This window comes from Chroicocephalus ridibundus, chromosome 2 (assembly GCF_963924245.1).
Source record: "Chroicocephalus ridibundus chromosome 2, bChrRid1.1, whole genome shotgun sequence".
In the NCBI taxonomy this organism is placed as follows: domain Eukaryota; kingdom Metazoa; phylum Chordata; class Aves; order Charadriiformes; family Laridae; genus Chroicocephalus; species Chroicocephalus ridibundus.
The window spans coordinates 126,731,067-126,743,122 of record NC_086285.1 but is presented as its reverse complement, the minus strand read 5'-3'; the positions used below and the strand labels follow the sequence as shown (position 1 = coordinate 126,743,122).

Below are 12,056 nucleotides of genomic sequence, written 5' to 3'. Positions count from 1 at the left end.
TTCAAGAACATAAAAAATAAAGACTTTTATGTATACCATTATCTCTCTCAAATATTATCTCTTTAAATTTAAAATGCTACCTTGTTTCATATTACAGGGTTTTTTTAAATGAGATCCCTTTTTCATAAGGTCTTTGACATCACTGGCTTCCCTTTGACTTAGCTGGAATGCTAACATGATTTCTATGTATCTACTCTTCTGTCTGAAGAAACTCGGACCAACTGCAAGTAAAAAGATGTTTAGTACCACTGGAGATAATGAGGCAGATCTCATAAGGAAGATATTTTAACTGGAGTTCTAATTATTCAGTCATTACTTTTCAAGAAATACACAGGAGAAAGAAATGGAAAATATATTTATTTCATGCCACATAAGGGTAGCCGTCATTATACTCCATTGCACAGGTGGTGAGCAAATGGAGCAGTTCCTTTGCCACAGTAATATGTTTATTAAAATAGGAGGACTTTCTGCGACGGTACTAGGACATCATGCTGAGAATTAGCATTCTTATGCAAATATCTATATCTGAAATAAGGGCCTCTGAATAGCCGAAAGCACGATGGATATCAGAATCAGGTTGATGTCCAGGGTTCCATTTTATCTGGTGATAGGCTTATACATTCAGTGAGGCTCACAGCATTGGTTTCCATGGCAAAGTGAAATGATGGGATATAAGAGACTGATGTATTCTCAAGCACAATACCCAAAGTTCGCGCAACAGCAAGGGATATTGCATGTATATGCACATGCACAGGCAATGCATGTGCCTTTCAGATCAAAGAAATGCAAAACTGGGCAGATGGGTGGATGCAATATGAAGATGTATTTGGGACTAAGAGAGAGAAGAACAACAGTCAGCCAGATATGATAGAAGTAAAATGTCCCTTGGTTACTCTGGTGAAAACACAGAGAGAGCTGAGACTATACCTCATCTAGTGATGTGGAAAACAGGATAAATGCCTTAAGTTCCGTAAAGATCTTGCATAGATTTAAAGTTTGCTTTCCCACTCCAGAAATGGACACATCCTATAAAATCTATGTACTCACCTTTCCTCTTTCAAAGGGGTCTTGATGCTCCAGTGACTGAGAGAGTTGAAATACCTCCGATTTGTCCTCATTCCCAAATAAGATAATATGCACATTGGCATCAGTCCCTGCTCCCCTTTGGTCACCTGTGTATACTTTAATAGTATACTCTGTCAGACTTCTTGTTTGACTTCCTTCTTTATGTAAGTTGTTATCTATGTCATTCTTTTGTTTGTCTCCTCTCATAATAAAAGATACTGGGATTTCTCTCTCTATTTCTGGCTTATTTGCATTCACAGAAAATGCTCTGAAAAACAAAACCACAGGTTTTTGTGATAAGTAAATCATATGTTAAATCAAACAAAATCCTCCTGTTAAAGGTGGACTTATTTTAAAAATATCCATTGATTGAAACGCTCTGTGACAGTCATTTTAATTCAATGCCCACTCAGTGTTTTCAACTATTATGCTATAAAATGACTAAAAAATTACTAGCTTTACATAATATACTTACTCATTCACTTCAAATACATAGATAGGATGCTCCTTTACAGCTTCTTTCAAATGCAATTTTTTAATGTCCACTTTGCAGTCTACGAAGAAGGAAATAAAGTGTAGTGAAAATATTGTACTGCACGTCAAAGAATTAGGTAGAGTCTGTTGTTGCTATAACAGTGTCATTCCTACTATATTAAAACATAATTTATTAATTCATTTATGAATACCATCAATTGACTTGAAAATCCTGGAATCATCATAACATTCCTTATTTTGTTCCTATTTGAAACCTCAATTTAGAAATTTAGGAGCAAGCATTTCCTTTGTCTTAGTGAAGCAAAGGAGCGTTGCCCTCACCGTCCTTGGACAGGCATGCAGGAAAGGTTGAGCATGACTCAGGCAGGTGCGTTTGAGGAGGAAAAGCAGAAATACATATCTGGTGCTTCCTCCTCAGTGATGAGTTGACAAGATGTTTCGAGCTCCATTCCACATGCAGCACAAAGAGGATCTCGTGAGATGGCAGGTATGAAGGAAATTCGGCAACTTACTGAATATCTCTGCTGTTTGAGAAAGATTGCTCTCTGATTTACACTTCTGCTGGGGGCTTCAGCTACATGCTTTCTGTAACAGTGGTGTGAATCTCTTGCCACTAGTTAGTCATTCATTTTCCCTGCTCTTCTATTATTTGCCTCTTCAGCCCTGTTCAGCAAACTGCATCCCAATGTCTTCTACTACTGTCCAAGTCCCTTTAATTATACCAATAGGAGTCTAAGTTAATAGGCTCAGGCTCCTGGGGATGAATCCAAGACATCGTGTTGCTCTCATGACCTGCCTGGACAGTGCGTGGAGAGAGTCAGAAGCTTCAGGAAGGGATCTTGAACCACCTGATCTTAAAAACCTGCTGAGGTACTGAGAGAAGCATAAATGCATTAGAGCAACACTCTGACAGGGCTGATCAGTCCCACAGGGTACATATCCTAGAATCACAGAATCACAGAATCATAGAATGTTTAGAGTTGAAAGGGATCTTAAAGACCATCTAGTTCCAACCCCCCTGCCATGGCCAGGGACACCTCCCACTAGACCAGGTTGCTCAAAGCCCCATCCAGCCTGGCCTTGAACACTTCCAGGGATGGGGCATCCACAACTTCTCTGGGCAACCTGTTCCAGTGCCTCACCGCCCTCACACTAAAGAATTTCTTCCTAATATCTAATCTCAATCTACCTCTTTTAGTGCAAAATTGTTACCTCTCATCCTATCACTATACTTCCTGATAAAGAATCACAGAATCACAGAATGGTAGGGTTGGAAGGGACCTCTGGAGATCATCTGGTCCAACCCCCCTGCCAGAGCAGGGTCACCCAGAGCAGGTTGCACAGGAACGCATCCAGGCGGGTTTTGAATGTCTCCAGAGTTGGAGACTCCACCACCTCTCTGGGCAGCCTGTGCCAGTGCTCTGCCACCCTCAAAGGAAAGAAGTTCCTCCTCATGTTTAGGTGGAACCTCCTATGCTCAAGTTTGTGCCCATTACCTCTTGTCCTGTCACTGGGCACCACTGAAAAGAGCCTGGCCCCACCCTCCTGACACCCACCCTTTAAGTATTTATAAGTGTTGATAAGGTCCCCCCTCAGCCATCTTTTTTCCAGACTGAAGAGACCCAAATCCCTCAGCCTTTCTTCATAAGAGAGGTGTTCCAGTCCCCTAATCATCTTGGTATCTCTCTGCTGCACCCTCTCCAGCCGTTCCCTGTTCCTCTTGAAGTGGGGAGCCCAGAACTGAACACAGTACTCCAGGTGCGGCCTCACCAAGGCAGAGTAGAGGGGGAGGATGACCTCCCTCGACCTGCTGGCCACACTCTTCTTGATGAAGCCCAGGATTTCATTGGCCTTCTTGGCCACAAGGGCACATTGCTGGCTCATGGTCATCCTGTTGTCCACCAGGACTCCCAGGTCTCTTTCCACAGAGCTGCTCTCCAGCAGGTCAGCCCCCAACCTGTACTGGTGCATGGGGTTATTCCTCCCCAGGTGCAGCACCCTACACTTGCCCTTGTTGAATTTCATAAGGTTCCTCTCTGTCCAACTCTCCAGCCTGTCCAGGTCTCTCTGTATGGTGGCACAGCCTTCCGGTGTGTTACCATCCCCCAGCTTTGTGTCATCAGCAAACTTGCTGAGGGTTCACTCTATCCCTTTATCCAGGTCATTGATGAATATATTGAAGAGGACTGAGCCCAGTACTGACCCCTGGGGAACACCACTCGTCACTGGTCTCCAACTAGACTCTGTGCCCCTAATCACTACCCTCTGAGCTCTGTCTTTCAACCAGTTATCTATCTGTCTGCTTTACTGTCCATTCATCTAACCCACACTTCCTAAGCTTCCCTATGAGGATGCTGTGGGAGATGGTGTCAAATGCCTTGCTTAAGTCAAAGTAGACAACATCCACCGCCCTCCCCTCATCTATCCATTCAGTCATGCCACCATAGAAGGCTATCAGATTAGTCAGACATGATTTCCCCTTGGTGAATCCATGTTGAGTACTTCTGATAGCTTTCTTTTCCTTGAGATGATGTCCAGAACAAGCTGTTCCATCATCTTTCCAGGGATGGAGGTGAGGCTGACCGGCCTGTAGTTCCCCGGCTCCTCCTTCTTGCCCTTTTTGAAGACTGGAGTGACATTGGCTTCCCTCCAGTCCTCAGGCACCTTGCCTGTTCTCCAGGACCTTTCAAAGATGATGGAGAACGGCCCAGCAATGACTTCTCTAGTCTTCCTTTTGCCTCCAATATACTTGAAAAAGCCATTCCTGTTGAGCTTGGCATCCCTTGCCAGGTTTAATTCCAAGGAGGCTTTGGCTTTCCTCATTTCATCCCTGCATGCTCTGGTGGCATTCTTGTAATCCTCCCAAGGGGTCAGTCCATTCTTCCACTTACTGTAAACTTCCTTCTTCCTCTTGAGCTTTTTCATAAGCTCACTGCTCAACCATGCAGGTCTCCTGCATCCCTTGCACCATTTCCTGCTCTTCGGGATGCACCGATCCTGAGCTTGGAGAAAGTAGTCTTTGAATACCAGCCAGCTCTCTTGAGCCCCTTTGCCTTCCAGAGCCCTTGCCCACGGGATGTCTCCCAGTAGTGTCTTGAAGAGATCAAAGTTATCCCTCCTGAAGTCCCAGGATGTAATTTTACTCCTTGTTGTTTTGTGCGTAGTACCCATGATCCTGAACTCTATCTTTGCACGATCATTACAGCCTAGGGTGCCCCCAACCTTAATGTCCTCCACCAGTCCCTCTGTGTTTGTCAGTACTAGGTCCAGTAGCACTCCTCTCCTTGTTGGCTGCTGCACCATCTCCACCTTTTGTGTAGATCCCCTTTAGGTACTGGAAGGCTGCTATAAGGTCTCCCCGGAGCCTTCTCTTCTCCAGGCTGAACAGCCCCAACTCTCTCGGCCTGCCTTCATAGGAGAGGTGCTCCAGCCCTCTTCATGGCCCTCCTCTGGACCTGGTCCTTCTTATGCTGGGGACCCCAGATCTGGATGCAGTACTCCAGGTGGGGTCTCATGAGGGTGGAGTAGATGGGAAGAATCACCTCCCTCGACCTGCTGGCCATGTTTCTTCTGATGCAGCCCAGGATACGGCTGGCCTTCTGGGCTGCAAGAGTGCATTGCAGGCTCATGTTCAGCTTCTGATGAACCAAAACTCCCATCTGGCTTTATGCACTAAAGAGCTTTTGTGTTTGTGGATTTTTGCTTCAAAGTCTTGGTCCAAACTAGTCTCAGCCTGAGTAAGTCTAGATACAATATGGACACCCTTACTCATCTAAAGTGCTTTATCATCTAAGTAACTTTGGAAGAAATGTATGGTACATCATCCTCTCTTCATTACACACACAGAGCCAATGGGGCCCAAAGTCCCTTCTTTGTGAATCATGTTTTCAAACCTGACCAGAAAAATCACGCCTATCATGCTGTCTGTGGTGCCCTTTGGCAACATGCAATTGCCATATTCAATGACTGTCAGTCAGACAGGTGGCCGTAGTTAACTTTCACAGCTGAAGATGTGGGAAACAAGAGTAGTGAGCTATACACCTTGCCCCTCAACAGCCGGGCTCTCCCTCCCCTTCCCCTCTATTGTAGGTGCAGCTCCACACCGTCCCCCTCGGAAGCCTGCAGCAGCCAAGGCAGACTGTGCTGTCGTGCAGGATGTGTTGACCAGGCAACCAGTATGTACACGCTTACTGCCCAAATGTCTTTGACATCTGTACACGTTTTACAGATTTGGTTGAAACTGGCCAGTGAGTCTAAAAAATTATTATGAGGAGCCAACAGATGGGCAAACAAAAAAGACAGATAAAGTGCATAGAACCCTGGTTTTCCTAGAAAACTGTCTGAAAATGGTCAACTGTAATATGTAGTAAGTAGCTATTTGCAATTATATAGCAAATTTCATTAAAGGACTTCAGAAAGTTTTACAATTAATTCTTTGAATATTCCTTAGTAGCATGATAGCCACCCTACAGATGAGGCAAAGAGATGTTAACGTTATGATGATTTTAATGAAATTCAGTGATAAAACTGCTGATTGCCTGATAGGGGTAAAATCCTCCTCCGAATGTCACAGGAAGAAAACAGGTGGGGAAAACAGTGAAAATAACTGAATCAGAAAAGGAAAATTAAACAATACCAGTTTCTTACATGAGTTATAATTATTCTCCTAGATCACTTACTAATAGATTACATATTAATCACAGAATATAATTATTCCTCTTCATTTTCTGATTTTCTTTCTTGTGTGGAAAGGAATAGTTTACTTGCTTGATAGAATAATGATACAGCCTTCAGATCCAAGGATTTTAATGTGTCAAAATGTAGGATTTTGCTTTATAAAAATATTACCTTTTAGCAAAAATAGCGAAAGGAAATTATTCAGGATTTAACTCTGGCAGTGACTTCATTGCCTTTAACAGGAGGCTAGCTGTGTGATTCACATCACTGACTTTAGAAAGCAGCAAAAGTACTTTACCTGTTTTACTGCTGATCAAAAGAACAACTTTGTCCAGTTCTCCCAATTCAACGGCATCCACAGTAACTACAAATGACTAAAATAAAATTATTCAGTGTTAAAATCTTAAACTGTGTTACTTAAGTGTCTATGAAGCTTTGTAAATAGTATATAGGAAGTACAAGAATGGAAGAAAGGATAAATTTTAAAGTACTTTAAGAAAGAGTACCTCATTGTCCTCTCCCTGCTGGACATTCTGCAACGACCAGAGAAGGGATCTGTCCCCTGTGTCACCATGAGTACCATATATACACGCAGCCATATGCAATAAATTTCTCTCGCTCAAAATATTTCTAGAAAATACTGTTAGATGATATGTAACCACTGCAATAGCAAGCAGAAAGAGATCTTGTTAAGACTGTGCCAAAACCTTGCACAGCTATTTGACAGCATAGCAATGTGCAGTCAGATGTCATTAAAAATTCAAACACTTGAAAATGATAGTAAAATTCAAATTTAAAAAAAAAAAAATCCTTAATTTTGTCTTGTAACTATAAATACTGGTGACACTGGCAACTTTACAGTAAGTTAGAGAGAAGCATGCCTATACTTTAGGCTGTTTGTAACAGTACCACATTGTGGAAAAATTACCGCAGGCAGTTTAAGTTTATTTAATGGCAAATGCCTAATAGGTAAAATCCTAATAAGTCTCAGACTCATCAATCGGTTTTGGGATCTTTACAAAGACTAACTTTAGCTGGGGAGACAAGTCCTTCAGACTTCATCTAAGAGATGGAGAGAGAAGCTCCTCGTGTGTCATTCAGGGCACCTAAGTTGCTGCTTTGAACTTCACTACGATGGAGGACATCCACTGACTACAGAGCGAGCTCAGGAAGACAAGTCTGTCTCAGCTGAAGTTGTCACCCATGAATTTGTGCTGTTTGTGATTTATGTAATGGTTATAGTTATTTAATTGAAGACAAGATGACAACATCTGAACACTTTTAAAAGTAAATGCATTCATTTACATTTTACTTATAGAACCAAATGATGTGACAGTCCTGAATAATTACGTCTTTTAAGCATCTGCCTATCATCTCCTTTTTATTTGTGTAGATGCTGTGGCAGAAGAGGATGAAGCCTGACTTTGCAGAAAGCTTCTGTAGAACGTGGCTCAGAGCTTAGATCAGCGAGACACCTATCCCATACAGGACTGTGTGTATAAACAGATTACCAGCCTCCCTTGGAAGTCAAGAAGACAATGTCCAGGTAAAGCAGATAACAAGCTGTTGCTTATCAACTTTCAGATCTAATGATCATCTAAAATAGTGAGTTCAGTACAAGAACCAGCTCTGTTCTATCGGCCTTGCCTGTTTCCCCAGCATCAGCAACAGGAGGGAGAGGACAGCCCCTCATTCCACGCCTACTGCAGTTGAGCAGGTGCATGGGAAGAAATCTATAATGCCAAAAAGGTATTTAGTTTTACCTATAAAAGTAAAACTTAGTAAAAGTCTAAGTGGTAGACAGTACAGCTAAGTTTAAAATGGAAATCAAAAACTGATGCTGCCTAAGGAACATCAAATCATGGCATGGTAAGATACCAGAGAAAAGATTAAATAAAAGGACTGAATGGAATATGGTGGGTGGCGTTACAGCCAAGCTGAAGAATCAGGAGAGGAAACAATATATTTGGTCAGGGATGCAGTGCAGTGAGTGCAATGCTATTTTTGACTATAACTATGATTTTCTAAATGTCCTCTTTTTATTTTACTCGACCTCTGGTTTGTCACAGTCTCCCAGATCTGAAACTTGAGGAGTGAGGCTGGACCAGCCCAAAACAAGAGTGAAAGGATTGCATTTGGAAGGCTTGTGTCTTGGATCACTGTGTGAGAGCACAGCAAGAGTAAACCTGCCCCAGGAGGGTGGACAAGTCAGGAGCAGAGCACAACCCCAGCGCAGGCAGTGCCCTCACTGACCAGGTGACAGTCCTGCAGCATCTGGATGTGTCAGGCAGAGCTGCCAACAGTCCCAGATGCAGCAAACAATGAGAAAGATCTGGGATCCGTCCTGGTGGTCTTGATGGGAGCAGCAGGAGAAAAGGCCAGAGACAGGACTGAAAATTTGGATACAACATAGGTCCAAGGTCCATCCAGAAGACAGGGTCAGAGAGAGGACTAGAGACAGATGCACATCTGACATAGATCAGGCATGACCTGAAATGGACATCCTATGCCCATCATGGCTGGAGGTTCCAGGTGAGTCTGGCCAAGGCAAGTAAGATCTATTGTCTTATCATGGCCCTGTAGTCAACTAGAGACTGAACTTTGGATCAGATTACACAGTGGATAGAACTGGCAGAGTACAGTGTACAAACAAGGGCAATTGAAGGAGAGTAATGTAGGCAGGGGAAGAGGGCTAAAATGCTTAAATGGTGGTCTTTGTTCAGGTAGTGGGATCAGACCATCACAGGGCAAATGGGGGCAAGTAAGCTTTTGTCTCGGTAGTGTACTGAATAGATTGGAAAGGGGAAAGATGAAAGAAATCTCTGAAAAGAAGTTACATACAATAAGGATAACATATATGAATGTTACAACTCCATTAATTTTATAAAAATCTAATGATTTCATAATCTCAGTGTGAATTGTGGCTCTGTGTTAACTTTGTGGAAATAATCAGCTATTTGAAAGTAGAATAACACTTTTTTTTTTTTTTTCACCTTTTCACTATTTAATTGTTTTGCCTTAAAAGCTACAGCAATGCAAAATTTCCCTTCTGTACAACCCTGCATGTGAGAGAGAGAGCGCAGCGTTTCATCCCTGGGGATTCCTGAGGGGTAAGCATCTCAAAGGAAGGCACAGGGAAGAGAAACTATTTATGTATATACTCAGCTGGAGGCCTCTCCCCATTAATACACCCAAAGGCACCATGTGTGCGCAGCCAGATCTCGAGGGTCTGCACTGTATTTTATCAACTGTGTTTTGATGGTGTCAATTAGCCATTAGCATATGCTTCATCACAATCCCAAGTACAAAATAAAAAAAAAAAGGAAAAGATAACTAGGAGATGAGATACTAAGGCACTCTCTGAACGAGAGAGCTGTATCTGAAATTTAACAGCACACAGTTTCTGGTTAAGGTGATTATGATCAGCTGCTTTCCATTCCAATTAACACAATACTGGTTTTGCTTTTAGCTGAGAAAAAGAAAACTAAGGAGAAAATAAACTAGATTTAGAAAGCTGACAGAAAAGCAGCTCTGTTTTGCCCAATAAATTGCAAGTAAGTTTATGTGTAAAGAATCACTTTGAACTCCACGTGTGCCACCTGCTGTGGAGCTGCTTAAAGCTCTCTTGGACATAAAATGGCAAAGATTTGGGGGAGTATGATTTTTCACCATCCTACTTTTTATCTTCGCTGTGGTTACAAATCCCTCCTAGAAGACTTCTAAAGCCTGCGTGGAAAGAAATAAATGCAACAGAGATGAACTATTTTGTTTATTTGTTCTTTTACCTAAACACTTAGGTAATATAATACCTATTCCTTTTTTGTGTGTGTGTGTGTGTGTGTGATTTTTTATCTCTTGATCTCAAAGCAGTTGACAAAGAAAAAGAAAAAAAAAAGCAAAGAATGGGGAAAAGTTTTTTTTCAACCAAGAGGTCAGTGACAGAGCCAGGGCCAGAACCATGGTCACAAGAGTTCCAGTGTGACTTCCCATTTATCACCCACGCTGCATCTTTCTCTCACCGTTTCTGTGTGCTTGTATATGCATCCTAAATACTTCTGCATGTGACAGCGATCAGTCTTTTGCAAGAGGCACATTCATGTGCTTTATGTTAATCTGCAGGTCCTCTTTGTTTCAATCTTGTGTATAGGAGATGAAAGCCACTAAGCCCTATTCTGTACCCATGCTGTGCAAGTCTTCGCGTGAAAATAACAGCTCTAAGCAATATAAAAGCTAAAGGCTAAACGCAAAATTTACATTTTCAGTTGCAGCCAAAACATGCAAAAAAACCCTCAACCTTTGTTAATTCTACTGAGATTACTTGCATGCTTACATTTAGACACATGCAAACTGGGCCATAAATTCCAATCCAAAGCATATTGGGGTAGTTCATTTAACACCTACTTCAGCTCACTTTGGGTGAACTGACTTATTCTTCAGCCAGGTCACTCATTTGCTTTCTTCATAAAACTCAGGCACAAATTATTTGAATGTTAAGTATCGTTATTTGGTCTGTTGAATAAATTGAGAATTGTTCTGTCATACGGTGGCATTCAGTAAGCATCACTTTAAAAGAATACGGAAGATGTGATGGATTTTAGGTGAAAGGGTTTTTTTCATTTTGCTTAACAAAGGTGACATATGTAAGACAATTATTGAGCTAATTTTAACAGATATAAATATTTGGAGTGTATAAAGGTAATAAAGCCGATGTTTTGAGCTGTTATTTACTGAGAATCTTTGTTTGGAATGTAAAAACAACAAAAAAAAATCACCTAATAGTAAATGAGCTATAAAAAATCATGTTGTTAGTGTCAGTAATATGAGCAGCTGAGGACTAAACAAAGGAGAGCAGAAATATTACAATACTGCACAAAAGGGATATTTCTTATAAACCGTTCTTTGTAGCATATAATAATGGTCCTTTGCAATCAAATGAATATTGCATTTCCCACTTTATGGTACAGAAATTAAGCTGAGTGGATAGTATTTTCTTTTGTACATTTTAAATTCTTATCCAGATTTTATGAATCATTAAATAAAGACAGTAAAATTTTCTGTTTTGATGAAGGTTTCAATTGTAATATTAGGACATGTTAACCTCCTGGACCACTCTACTGCTTGAAAGTAGATTTATACCTACCAGAAAGTGCTTCTTTTAATGGCCACTCTACAGGGAATTCAATCCATCTGTCTCCATTAAGAGAAAGAGGAAGTGATTTATTTATGGTAAGACTAAAGGTATCCAGGGTTGATGTGTTCTGCATTTTGAAGTGACGAAGAGACAACTGGGATATGCTATTTTCCAAACTCTGGAGACCAAGTCTCACTTTATAAAGCGTTCCCAAATCAAATGGTAAATGTATCTAGGAAGCGACAAAACAATGAGTTAGCATCCAAGCAGAGGTACATAGATAAATAAATAGCCCATTTATAGGAAGAGAGGAAGTTTTCTGTAAAGGGGTCAGCACAGGCCTAGCCCAAATTTACATCAGTCTTGGTGCTAAAAGTCCCATTGAGCTCAAAGGCAGCAGAACCAGGTTGACTGTAAGCACTTACAGAAATATTAGCTTTAGACTGTAGGGGCATTCATTGCAATTATTCTATCAAATTCAAATTACATACTGCACTGATTTCTAAATGTGAATACTTAATGTTAATGCCATTTAAATTGATATGCATTATTAACTATGAATATTTGTTAACAAAAAAAGAAAAGAATATGCTTCATCATCATGAACTTGAGAAAGCCAGAAATTAAAAATGAAATCTGGTATGCAACTGAAAATTTCAGTTCTGCTTTTCTTGAATATTTAAACAAT

At 41.2% G+C, this 12,056-nt stretch overlaps 1 protein-coding gene across 1 annotated transcript in view; it reads right to left on the bottom strand.

Moving 5' to 3' along the window:
* LOC134511988 (lipoxygenase homology domain-containing protein 1-like) overlaps positions 1-12,056 on the bottom strand; it is a 143,817-nt gene that overhangs the window by 6,884 nt on the left and 124,877 nt on the right. Inside the window, exons 37-41 of the mRNA XM_063326878.1 lie at positions 11,378-11,600; positions 6,744-6,898; positions 6,536-6,611; positions 1,541-1,619; positions 1,048-1,333 (exon numbers count right to left, since the gene is read on the bottom strand). Of these exons, the coding sequence (XP_063182948.1) occupies positions 1,048-1,333; positions 1,541-1,619; positions 6,536-6,611; positions 6,744-6,898; positions 11,378-11,600 (819 nt within the window). The remainder of the gene's footprint in view (positions 1-1,047; positions 1,334-1,540; positions 1,620-6,535; positions 6,612-6,743; positions 6,899-11,377; positions 11,601-12,056) is intronic.